The 11,570-nt window shown below is 38.7% G+C and overlaps 3 protein-coding genes across 3 annotated transcripts; 1 reads left to right on the top strand and 2 right to left on the bottom strand.

Moving 5' to 3' along the window:
* Window positions 1-207: 207 nt before the first annotated feature.
* Window positions 208-9,687, bottom strand: LOC129770768 (uncharacterized). The gene is made up of 4 exons (XM_055773821.1): window positions 9,539-9,687; window positions 9,337-9,476; window positions 501-729; window positions 208-443 (listed from the first exon to the last, which is right to left on the bottom strand). Exons 1-4 carry the CDS (start codon window positions 9,631-9,633, stop codon window positions 242-244), a joined length of 666 nt encoding a protein of 221 aa, XP_055629796.1. The 5' UTR covers window positions 9,634-9,687; the 3' UTR covers window positions 208-241.
* On the top strand, window positions 6,950-8,169 carry LOC129766995 (leukocyte receptor cluster member 1 homolog). The gene is made up of 2 exons (XM_055767595.1): window positions 6,950-7,074; window positions 7,130-8,169. The coding sequence occupies exons 1-2, from the start codon at window positions 7,052-7,054 to the stop codon at window positions 8,106-8,108; spliced, it is 1,002 nt and encodes a 333-aa protein (XP_055623570.1). The 5' UTR covers window positions 6,950-7,051; the 3' UTR covers window positions 8,109-8,169.
* On the bottom strand, window positions 8,162-9,143 carry LOC129770767 (39S ribosomal protein L16, mitochondrial). Its single transcript, XM_055773820.1, has 3 exons — window positions 8,994-9,143; window positions 8,865-8,936; window positions 8,162-8,805 (listed from the first exon to the last, which is right to left on the bottom strand). The coding sequence occupies exons 1-3, from the start codon at window positions 9,031-9,033 to the stop codon at window positions 8,189-8,191; spliced, it is 729 nt and encodes a 242-aa protein (XP_055629795.1). The 5' UTR covers window positions 9,034-9,143; the 3' UTR covers window positions 8,162-8,188.
* Window positions 9,688-11,570: the final 1,883 nt, after the last annotated feature.

The raw sequence follows: 11,570 nt of genomic DNA, 5'->3' as shown, positions 1-11,570 counted from the left end.
AAAAAATGTATGAGCCTTGGCGGCTCCGACTCCGACAAATACTGAATATTATCCATACTTCTAGAGAGCAAAATATAAGCAACGAGTGATTTGGGAAAAAGTAAAAGTAATGGTTTTTGTAATTTCTGGAACTAGAACAATTATGTTGCCCTTTAGTGAACCCTAGGAATTATTGTCATCTATCAGTTAACAAATATCCACAATAGATAAGGAATAATAAGTCAGCATTACGTTAGATTTATTATATTTTTTCAATCATCGCATTAAGTTCCGAAGGAGTTCGAAAATAATCATCCAACAGAAATACACGCTTGCCATTTATTTTATATCGTGCGTCCTGCCACGGTAGAATGCCTCCCAAGGGTACCGGCATCACATCCCCTTTCCGGAATTTTAATATTCTTTTGGTTAACGGCAGGGATCCTTCGAAAACAGCTAGATATCTGGAAGTAAAGGTTCGGATAGTACTACATTCTCCGTTCTATCTTCAATCTACCCACTTTTCATCATTCCTGTAAATCCGCAATGGATACCGATTAACCATGATACGGATTCCGATGTTGAAGAGCAGGAAAAACCCTAGAAAAATTGGCAAATCACTTTCACGAGCTGCAAGGGTTCCAAATTCAATCTCGTATGGAAAGGCTATTAGATTCAGAGGTTGAAGATACGCAAATGCCGCGATCGCGCCGAATGCTACAAAACTAAAGGTCGAAGTATAGTTGCATGCTGCGAATTGGAAGTATAGAAAAAAAAATTACATTTAGTACTATTGATAACATGTAGAATGTTTCCAGGAAGTCTAGCAAAAAAAAAACTATAGTTTCGAAGCTCAATATTATGAAAGCACGACACATTCACTGTACTGTTCCCAAAAGTATATTGCTCCATTGTTTTCCTTGGTAAAAGCAATCTATCCTAAGTTTATTTATTGAAAATACTACCATCCACGTAGATTTTTCCTCACCAGAGAAGATCACCTGAAACAGACGAACCCCGCGCGCTTTTTTATACTTTTTACATTAAATGGTAACAATCTAGAATCGCAATTTTCATTTTTATACAATGCGTTTCATAACTATAGAACCATTCATTTTTTTCTGAATTTCCAGAGATATATAAGAAGTCGGTTGAATTGAAGTATATAGTGTATAATACAATAACTATCTTCATTTATAAAATTGGCCATTTGAACTTTATTGTTGTGTTCAGGCGCGAACAATCAAAAAACTAAAATTCCAGTGTTTCATAACAATAGAACCAGATGAGAAAACTCTCGCTCCTTTACAAAATGAACGTCATTTCTACATGAATTACAATAAGTTTTTAATTCGTAGATCATCTTTAATTCTCAGTCAGCTCTAATAACCCATTCGGGGTAGTTTCGACCAAGCTGCGCCATGTTGTAGTGTGTATCTCGTTCTACGCAGAGGATACTGCTCGTTTAAGTTCTACAAATCTTTCATACTGCTTGTAAGCTGCATCTACTATTCGTACGAACACTCCTCATAAGTCCAGAATCTGCTCCCATACATACAAACATTTTAAAGCTTTTAAGACAGATGATTTTATTTGCTCATTTAACGCTTCAGGGCACGAAAAGGCCCTGCCGTATTTCTGTATTTCTTTTCTGCCGAAGATGAAATACTCTCTGGAAACGCTAGTTTAGGTGTAGCTTTGCAGGCGGCAGTTTGTTGTTTTGGGGAGAATTTTCTCAAAAAGGTCTAGTTCAGATAGCTTACCATCAACACGAATGAACAGTCAGAAGTGCAACGTGTACTTCAGAATCATTTACTGCTGTTTTGGCATCAAAAACATTGTAATAAATGGGTAACTTGGCATCAATTAAAAAAAACCGGAAAGTCATGGCATGGTTTCATGAATAGGGGCTTCAGATTTTGGAACGGTTAGCTTGTTTACCATATCAAAACCCTATCATGTACTTATGAGGAGTATGAGTATGAATAGTAGATGCAGCTTACAAGCAGTATGAGCGATTTGTAGAGCCTAAACGAACATTATCCTGTGCGTAGAACGAGATACACACGACAACATGGTGCAGCTTGGTCGAAACTACAACGAATAGGTTATTTGAACTGACTGAGAACTAAAGATGACCTACGAATTAAAAACTTATTGTAATTCATGTGGAAATGACGTTAATTTTGTAAACGAGGGGGAGTTTTCTCATCTGGTTCAATAGTTATGAAACACTGGAATTTTAGTTTTTTGAATGTTTCGCGCCTGAACACAACAATAAATTTCAAATGGCCAATTTTATAAATGAAGATAGTTATTGTATTATACACTATATACTTCAATTCAACCGACTTCTTATATATCTCTGGAAATTCAGAAAAAAATGAATGGTTCTATTGTTATGAAATGCAGTGCATGACCAATTCACATAGCGACTTACTTGTTGCATAAATTGTACGAATGAACTGACAAGAATACATTAAAGTACTTGATCATAAAATGCTGTCGTTTTTATACCAAAACCATTGTGATGACAGGGTATTCCAGTGAAATAACGCTTGAAATTGTCCACTCTTGTCTACGGTGACGGTGGAAAGGGTATCGATAATGTCAGCCCATTTTGAGTATTTTTGTGACACTGCTAATCTGACTGGCTGGAGCATTGCCAACATCTCAGTTGTCAGTGGGGTTCAGCAACTCTGAAAGTACATGCCTATCAGCTGTCATTGGGGAACACAGAATTGATTTTGTCATTTGACATTGTGCTGCTCCAAATGAAGGCATCTATAACATGATGTCATGTCAAGGGTTAAACCGCCGGAGAATGTTGCCTCAGGGCTCTGGCATCTTTATCGCAACCAACACTAATTGAGCGTAGACAGCATAGCAAGGGCTCATGATCAGAGTTCAAGCTGTGAATTCAATCGAAATGTCAGAATTTTTATTTCGCAATATCAATCATAACAACAAAAACAAACATTGAAGTTTGATAACCACCGGGGCAAAAAAGAAAGTACAGTAGAACCCCGATTATCCGCGGAATAGTCGGATGTGCAAACACAACAAATGACTGAAAATGGAGTGCTAACACAAAAAAATATATTTCAGCATGGAAACAACCGTTCTGAATCATATTTCGGATGCCTATATGATGCAAAAAACAGATCTCAACTTTATGCGATGCGATAATGAGTTGCTATCCAAAATTGCAACGATTAAAGTTGAGAAATTACCAACGTTTATAGCAAACCACCGGTGGGGATGCTCTGATTGGTCAGACCTGTAAGGCGACACGAATAATTGGACATCGACTATGAGACCCAAATTATAGTCCCCGATTTAAAGTCACCACCAGACGTCAACACTTTACCACTGACATTGTGAATGTTCAATCACAGATCACAATCGCCTCTAATGCGACACTGAGTGGTGCCTCGGTATGTCGAATTAGACTTACTTACTGTACACTGTACACTATACACTGCACACTTACTGTGTGAACGGCGCCAGTAGATGTTAGCTAGTTACTGGCTACTACACCTGATAATCAGTAGCACTGTGCGCTACACATATAATGTCCCGTCTCATTGACGTAAAATGATGTTACGTGACGTGGATGTTATATGTGAATCGCACTCAAATCGGCCATTACACTGTTGCTACAGTTTTTGTTCATTTAATGGACTGGCGAACTGGCGAACTGGCGTAGTGGTATCATCCATACCATTCACGCTAAAGATCACGAGTTCAATTCTCACTCCCGAAATTCTTCCATTTGTGGCTGGTCCGTCATTTTTACCTTCCATAAAAATGACGAACCAGCCAAAAATGTTAAAAGTCACTATAATATAGAGAAACAGACGGCTAGGTAATGTCAGGGACATTACCGAAAAGACGTCGAACTACACCAAGGGCTGTCAATTTAAATAACTTATGGAACTTAACTTATCGCGAGCGTTGGAGATGTAATTTTGCTAATAGTTACAGAAAAACTACTCGGATAGTTTTTCTGTAACTATTAGCAAAATTACATCTCCAACGCTCCCAAGAACATAATTCCCGAACAGAGAATTCACAAATTATACTCATGCATCCTTCGCAAAATGGCAACAAAGAATCCGAAATCGATTGTGTTGGTGTTAACTATAGCAATGAACATAGCCTTGAAATGCGTTGTACTTTGACGCTTCTTTCAATGACTACGCACGAATTCGTGAAACTGAGTGATCGATCTGCTAGAACGAGGGTCTTAGCATATCGGCTCTGCTTCGCGGTTAGAAAATGAATAATGTTTTCGGAAAGCAACAGTCAAATTTATTCCATTCAACTTGCGGTAGAATCACAAGGGGAGTGGCTTACATTAAAATGCTTTGCTTCTCTTCATGTTTTCATTGTATTGGGAAAAACCGTGGACAGACTGCAATGCATTTATACTCGCTTTTGTAGACCGTGTTAGCAAAACAAATTCCGTAGTGTAAACATGTATGGAGGTATAAAAGTACTGCCGACTTGCATGTATCTGCAATGTCGATTTTCCCAACTTCTTGGTTACGAAATCTGTATTGGGAAAACACATTCCGGTTTGCAAAAATGCAAGCGAGTACAAAAGTACAAGCAGCTTGCATCTATTTCGCAATACCGATTTCCCCAGGCTCCATGGTTTTGAAATCTGTGTAAGGTAACCATTCCGATTTGCAGATACGCAAGCGAGCACAAAAGTACCCGCTGCTTGCAATTTGCCATGCTAATTTCCCCAGGCTCCATGGTTTTGAAATCTGTGTTAGGGAAACATCCATTCATTCCAGCAATCGTACCTCAATCGTTGCGCAATCATAACCGAGTGGATTTTCGAGCGGCACTCGCTTATGTACCGATTGGTGTGCTTTCAATAGCATGTTTTGAAAATAATTTGAGGGCTATTGAAACAAGTTTTTGGATCAAAAAGTAACAAACATATAACACAAAGACATTTTATGTTTCGAATGATGTATTTATCATACCATTTCGTTCAGTTGTTTAGGAGGTATTAGCACTCGAAATCTGGTTGCTCCGGCGTAACGCTTTCGTTTTCGTAACGTTTTTCGTTTTCGAAACGAAATATCTATGAAATAACCGTAAGATTGTCGTGGGACCACCTTTGGCATAGTAATAATTGGTTTGTATTGATTAATTGAAACGCCACGTAATGTGAGGCACCTTGGTTTTGGTGACTGTGTTAAGGAAAACATTTCGGTGGGAACAAAAGCACCCCAACTGGCATGTATTTGCAATACCAATTTCCCCAGTGTGGCATCCTTGTCAGAGCTTTTACACAATACTACGTAAGTTACCATTAGTGTGTCTGAAGAGAGCGAAGCTATAAAACAGTGAACGTCATTTAAAATCACTGTTGCGGTTTTTGATAACTGAGCTGCAAGTGACAGGATATCACACCCAAGTTCCTCGGTTTTGATGGCTGTGTTGGGAAAATCTCAAATAGGGCATCTGGGCAGTTAGGGCGTTTAGATAGCGCTTGACGTTTTACAGTTGTTCAATTGCTTATCTCAGGAAAAATAACATTTTATTAGTTGTGATAGATGCGTAGAAATATTTCGTGTCAATTGATGCAAACATGTTTCCGATCCATTAAGAAAAGTTTGAGTTATAAGCATTCGATATCTTTCATTTTTTCCTACATGTTCTGTGTTTAGGTTTTCCTTTTACTCCCCATATATTCCGATTAGACGTAGTCCTACGTCAAAAAAACAGGAAGTGGCAAAAGAAGCAATCACACGAAAGTTGTATAATACATAATACATTGCTTGTATTGTGATATGATTTGTATTCCATTTCCAATAAACAAAATATCTGTTGCATCAAATCAGTTTACATAATTTTTGTGTTCGCTCATCCTTTCTCACAACACCCATTTCTCGTTTGAGAAATTGTTGAGCGAACATCGTTTGCCAGTGCGCGTAGAGCGGGAATTCCTTCTTAATATTCATTGCACCTCTAATAAATTGCCGAAAGACGTGGTCTTACGTTGATCGCACTTGGTTGAAAAAACCAACAAAACGAAATGTATTTGGTCGCAGTATTATATGGATAGAAAACATAATAAACTTTTTCGCTTGAATGTAATTTTCAATTCCGAGGGAACTGGCAGATTATTTTTCAGCAACGATAACATCTTTCCAAATTCTCCTCGATACTCGAAGCCCACCAGTGGGCAATGCTAACTCGATAACCACCTGTTCATTGCACTTGATTGAAAAATCACAAAACCAAATGTATTTGGTCACAGTGTTATTTGGTTAGAAAACATTAAAATAAATTCTTTCGCTTGAATGTTTTTTTTTTTCAATTCCCAGGGGACCTGGTAAATTATTTTTCAGCAACGATAACATCTTTCCGGAATCTTCTGGACGCTGGATGGCAACCAAACGAAAATAGTTCCACGCGCCGAAGTCTCAAGCGGAACTGTTTGTGGCATCACTCTCCTTCTGATGGATTCCCTTCTGGCCTAAGGTGCACAAAAAGGCTCTTGGTGACACCGTTCATCAGCGCATTCATTATAAACCAAGTTAGCTTCACCACAACAGCGACAACATGCTCCAATCACTGTTCAATTATAACTAAGTGGATTTCCGAGCAGCGCTCGCTTATATACCGATTGGTGATTTCAATAGCTGTTTTGAAAGCAATTTTAAGGCTATTGAAACAAGTTGAAACAATTTTAAGGCTATTTAAACAAATTTTTGGATGAAAAAGTAACAAGGATATAACGCGTAGACATTTTATCTTTCGATTGAAGCGTTTATCATACCATTTCGTTCGGTTGTTTAGGAGCTATTAACGCTGAAAATCTCGGTCTCTAGCGTAACGCTTTCGTTTTCGGAACTTTGATTTTACACCCAGGTAAAGAAATGAAAGACGTAGTCCTACGTCAAATTTTTTTTATGTATGCACGATATTCATCGTTATTTAGCGGTGACCACCCTATGCATCTTTAACTCCGACAATATGTCAGCATTGACAGTTTCTTATTTGTAAACAAACAAAAACAAAACAGAACCATCTCAATCAAACAATCATGAATATTTTGCCAAAGAAAAGGTAATCAGCAATTTGATATCCAAAAATGTAATTGATTAAAATACTCTTTATATAGTTGGCATGTTCGCAACAAGGACAACATTGCTCGCGTTCGTCGCGATGAAGCCAAAGCGGCAGAGGAGGAAAAGGAACGTCAGCGGAGGATTGCGCTAGCCGATCAGGAAGCAAAAATCAACTTTCTCCGTCAAAAGGCACGTGCCGGCAAGTCCGAATCAGCCCCAGAAGTAGAGCCCGATGAAACAACGAAACGAATTGAAGGGAAAGAACACGTAAATTTTTTCGAAGACCTAGAGGCTGGCAGATGTGATGGGGTGAAACGGAAAAACAAGGAGCATGAACAGGAGAAAAAGGAAGAACAAGAGAAATATGAGAAACAGGTTGGATATCTCACATACTTGGGTCAGGACACTAACGAGGCGCTAGGTAAACGTGATTGGTATGATGTGGCTCCCAAGAGAGACGATACACTGGATAAGGATGGTAAACGGGTTGAAGTTGGTTTGAAGACAAAAATTTACCATGATCCATTGAATGTTATTCGTCGTTACCTGCCGGAAGAGGCATCGCTTCCTTCAAGTTCGAGCCTCGCGGCCAAAACGGAGCATGAAGCTTCAGTTTCCAAAAATTCTGTTTATCAGTCATTAACGGGTACAAAGTCGAATAGAAAAAGGAAACGCAGTGAGAGTAGCTCAAGCGAGAGCATCAATGCACCGAAGCGTAAAAAGAAGAAAAAACACCATAAGAAGCGTGGTAAAAAAGACAAAAAGAAACGTAGGAAACGAAAAAAATCAATCAGTTCAAACGAATCACCAGATGAAAGTGAAAAACAAGAGAAAAAAGCAAAATTGGATATGCTTCGAAAGGAGAGGTTAGCCCGGGAGCAAGAAGAAAAGGCCCGAACGGAGAAATTACTAGCGAAAATTAGAGGAGATCCAGAACCGAAACCGAAGACAGCGGTCGTTCCTGTAACGGTAATTAAGCAAAAATATAACTCCCAGTTCAATCCAGAGCTAGCAAAGCAAAACTATGAATGAATAAGTTGATTCAAAAGGTAAAAATGTTCCTTTGAAAAGAAATAACGAAACAGTTTTTAGTACCCACGTTTATTCAGGTTTCAATTATACTGTCCGAACCACTTATGGTCAACAGGCGAAAGCCATTTATGACATCCCCCCAAGTTGTTCTGAATAACATACTTGAACGTGTAAGGATTCAGGTTTTCCTTCGCTAATCGTTCCTGTTCCGCTTGCATCTTTTCCAGCATTTCGTGTGACACGACCTTCGCTTTGAACGGCAATTTATGACACACAAGCTCCAGAATTGGCTTAACTTCAGCAAACTCACATTTGCCAGCCATTTCAACGATTATTCTCCCACTTTTAACCGGAGTAACGTAATGATCAATCGCACTTTTGCCTCCACCCATGCGCTGGCCTTGGCCTTTTTTGGTAATCGGTTGCCAGGGTGCTTCCACGCGCCATATGGCAAACATTCGACTAATATCCATACGCCGACCGATGCCTAAACGCATCATTTCAAAGTGTCCCCATCGTAATCGGCCACCCCCGGTAGCCATAATTCCGTACTGCTTGTGGACCAAAGTGTTATGAACCGTTTCTGGTCCGCGCATAAATTTTAGCTTCTTTTGCATTTTAGGGGCTCTCATGTTCGTGGGCAAAATGGGAACTTTATCCATAAACCGCAGCTTAGGTCGTTCTGGTATGACAATATCTAGAATAACATGTTTCATTAGCATTGATATCAGAATTTATCGTCCCTCAATTCCTTGCCATTGTAAACTGGAGGCGGTGCAAAATGTTTCAAAGTGGCAACTTGTTGGTTATGCTGGGATTTCAAAAAACCTGCAAACAAATTGTTCTGGTGGAGTGAACTGCTTGAATGTCATGCTATTATCCTACCTGATAACACAGCCCTTTGAATTCTGGCAAACAAATGCATTTTGTTTTTGGATATACCAATAAAAATCTAATAATTATTGCATAAACACAGATACCCGCTTGCCTTCAAAACATATGCGGCCCACTTTGACAAGTAACTAATAAGTTTCCAATTCCGACCACAAGAGGCATCGTTGTACAAAAATTCTACTCATTTTGCCCTATTCAGAAAGTCAATCTGCTTTCTAGTTGATGTCAGTGGAAATGTTTTCCACTCAAGCTGATAATTGCGTTGTAAACAAAACAGACCAATTCACTCACACATCTCCACAAATGTGAAATCCGACATGATCATTTCACTCACCGGTCATATAATAATCCATCGGAGCTTTATAAATGATTCGATAATCCAGCGGAACTTTGTCTTTTTTGCGATACCGTTCCTCTTTCATACTTTTGGGACCCATGCTGAGCCATGCAGTTGAAGTCGAAATATGTCGAAGGCTGTAATATACGAATGTAGAATTGATAACAGTTCTGTTAGATTATGAACAGCGAAGATTCACCTAACGGACGAATTGTTGAACCATAATGAAGTTGCTGAAGATGTCCTCGTTAAATTCGTGGATATTGCAGTACGTAAACGCATAAATGATAACATTTTGCGAAAATTCACACTTTTCAAAGAAACGATTTGTTTACTTTTTTGGAAACAAATGTGTGCAAGCTTCCAGGGTTGCCAGAAAACTTTGTAGAGGATGAATAGGTAATAATTGTCATGCAGTAAGTTACCTTTAATTCGACATACCGAGGCACACCTCAGTGTCGTATTAAAGTGCGCTACACATACAACGTCCCGTCAGATACGAATGAACTCTCAGAGTTTAAAGTCTCTTTAATTCAAAACCTAACCTAACCTAACGTCCCGTCACCGTGAAGTCAACGTAAAGGAATGAAATGTCAAATATTCTCCCATGGAAATTGTATGATAGCATTCACATAGGCCATCACCGGCAACTTCGTTTAGCATATACCCATAACATGTACCCTAAACATGATCGAAAAAAAAAAATCAAAACAATATACCTTTGTTGTTGCTACGTATTAGTTTTGATACTTTAATCTGCTATACTAATTATTTTTATCTGCTTTATAAAACCACCACGAAGCAATCGATTATCTTGGGGCAGAAACCACTGGCGAAACTCGTCCTCGTTGAATGCCGACGTTAGATTGAATCCCGCGAGGTTGCGCTCCAACAATCGATAGGTCTTTATCAAATCCGCTTCCCATGTCTTGCAGAAACCGGGCGCTTTCGTATCGTCCGCCAGTTTTTTACAGTTTGATCGTTCTCTGCTCATGTACTCATGTGAGCAGAGAACTCATGTACCGTCAGAGATGAAAAACCTTAACCTACAATCATATGACCAATAAGCTAACATACGAAAAATGTCTCAAGTAAAACCAAATTTACCTCAACCAGCTTCTTCGGGTCCATAAACCGATGCCAAGAGCAACAAGAAACGACCGGTTTCGGCAGCACAACATCAGCCTTGTAGCGAAACTGGCGGTTTGAGCAAACCCAAGTTTAGCTGTTTGGTAGTTTATACAGAAAATTAGTACATTCTACCAATATTTGCATTACCAAAGATTTGGTAGCTTCTGTTGGTAAGCGTTTTTCTGGGTGTAGGTAATTGTTGACATACAGTCAAAGCTCTCTATAGCGACATCGCAAGAGACCGTCGTTGAAGTGAATTGTTGCTATAAGAAACTGTCGTTATAGTGAACTTGGATGTCGTTATAAAGAGAGGAACCCTCAAAGCCACAGAAACAGTTAAATTATATTATAAACAAAGGCAATAATTAATTTATAACCATCTTGAACACATTCTATTGACCATGTAACATAGTGAAGCTGTCGTTTGGTAGATGATAAACCAGAATTCATAATCTGGAAAGCATTTGTTTGCTGGTTTTAAGAGAATTGGCTTTTAGTCTCATCAGGAATGTTTCCTTCCGTGTTTTGTTTTTAATGCCCTGTTCGAATCATTGAATTCTAGAGCAACATGTCAAAAGGGGCTAATTTCTTTGATCGATTCTCTTCATCGACTTTCTTTTTCGATAACCACAGCCTATCAGATAGATTTTTCTCCAGTTTTGCCATGTAGTTTGATAAACGAGATTCCCTTTCACACACATTATCGTCGAACACATCAGGAAATGCCTTTACCGCTGAGTTATTGATGAAAGAGAATGTAGATGAAGAGAAAACTATTGAACATGAATTAAAATTCAAAACTTTAACCATATAATAATTACGCAGACAATAATTTCCTTTTTAAGTTACTTGTACAACAACTCCTTAACTGATTAGCTTCAAAGAGCTTTCCCTATATTTATCAGATTCTAGGTTTTACATGTGTGCATTGTAGAATACGAGCTGAGTGTTTCGAATTAAAAAGTCTGACAATTGAGCAGAAATATGGGAATCTGATAGCATTCCTTTTCTGCCTCCTTTCAGCACTATTTTAATAGAATGGATTTTGCGCCAAAATAATGTTGAGCATCCCGAGAAAACGTGATCCACAACAGGAACAG

Source organism: Toxorhynchites rutilus, chromosome 2 (genome assembly GCF_029784135.1).
Source record: "Toxorhynchites rutilus septentrionalis strain SRP chromosome 2, ASM2978413v1, whole genome shotgun sequence".
NCBI lineage: Eukaryota > Metazoa > Arthropoda > Insecta > Diptera > Culicidae > Toxorhynchites > Toxorhynchites rutilus.
This window is presented reverse-complemented; position numbering and strand designations above follow the sequence as displayed.

Bases quoted from the DNA above. Each gene is read 5' to 3' on its own strand.
- LOC129766995 (XM_055767595.1), top strand. From the start codon at position 7,052: ATGAATATTTTGCCAAAGAAAAG. The intron at 7,075-7,129 runs GTAATCAGCAAT...CTCTTTATATAG, and splicing joins AATATTTTGCCAAAGAAAAG to TTGGCATGTTCGCAACAAGG.
- LOC129770767 (XM_055773820.1), bottom strand. From the start codon at position 9,033: ATGCATTTGTTTGCCAGAATTCAAAGGGCTGTGTTATCAG. The intron at 8,937-8,993 runs GTAGGATAATAG...ATTTGTTTGCAG, and splicing joins TCAAAGGGCTGTGTTATCAG to GTTTTTTGAAATCCCAGCAT. The intron at 8,806-8,864 runs GCAAGGAATTGA...ATGTTATTCTAG, and splicing joins ACCGCCTCCAGTTTACAATG to ATATTGTCATACCAGAACGA.
- LOC129770768 (XM_055773821.1), bottom strand. From the start codon at position 9,633: ATGTTATCATTTATGCGTTTACGTACTGCAATATCCACGAATTTAACG. The intron at 9,477-9,538 runs GTGAATCTTCGC...CGTATATTACAG, and splicing joins TTCAACAATTCGTCCGTTAG to CCTTCGACATATTTCGACTT. The intron at 444-500 runs GTGGGTAGATTG...CTTTACTTCCAG, and splicing joins ATTTACAGGAATGATGAAAA to ATATCTAGCTGTTTTCGAAG.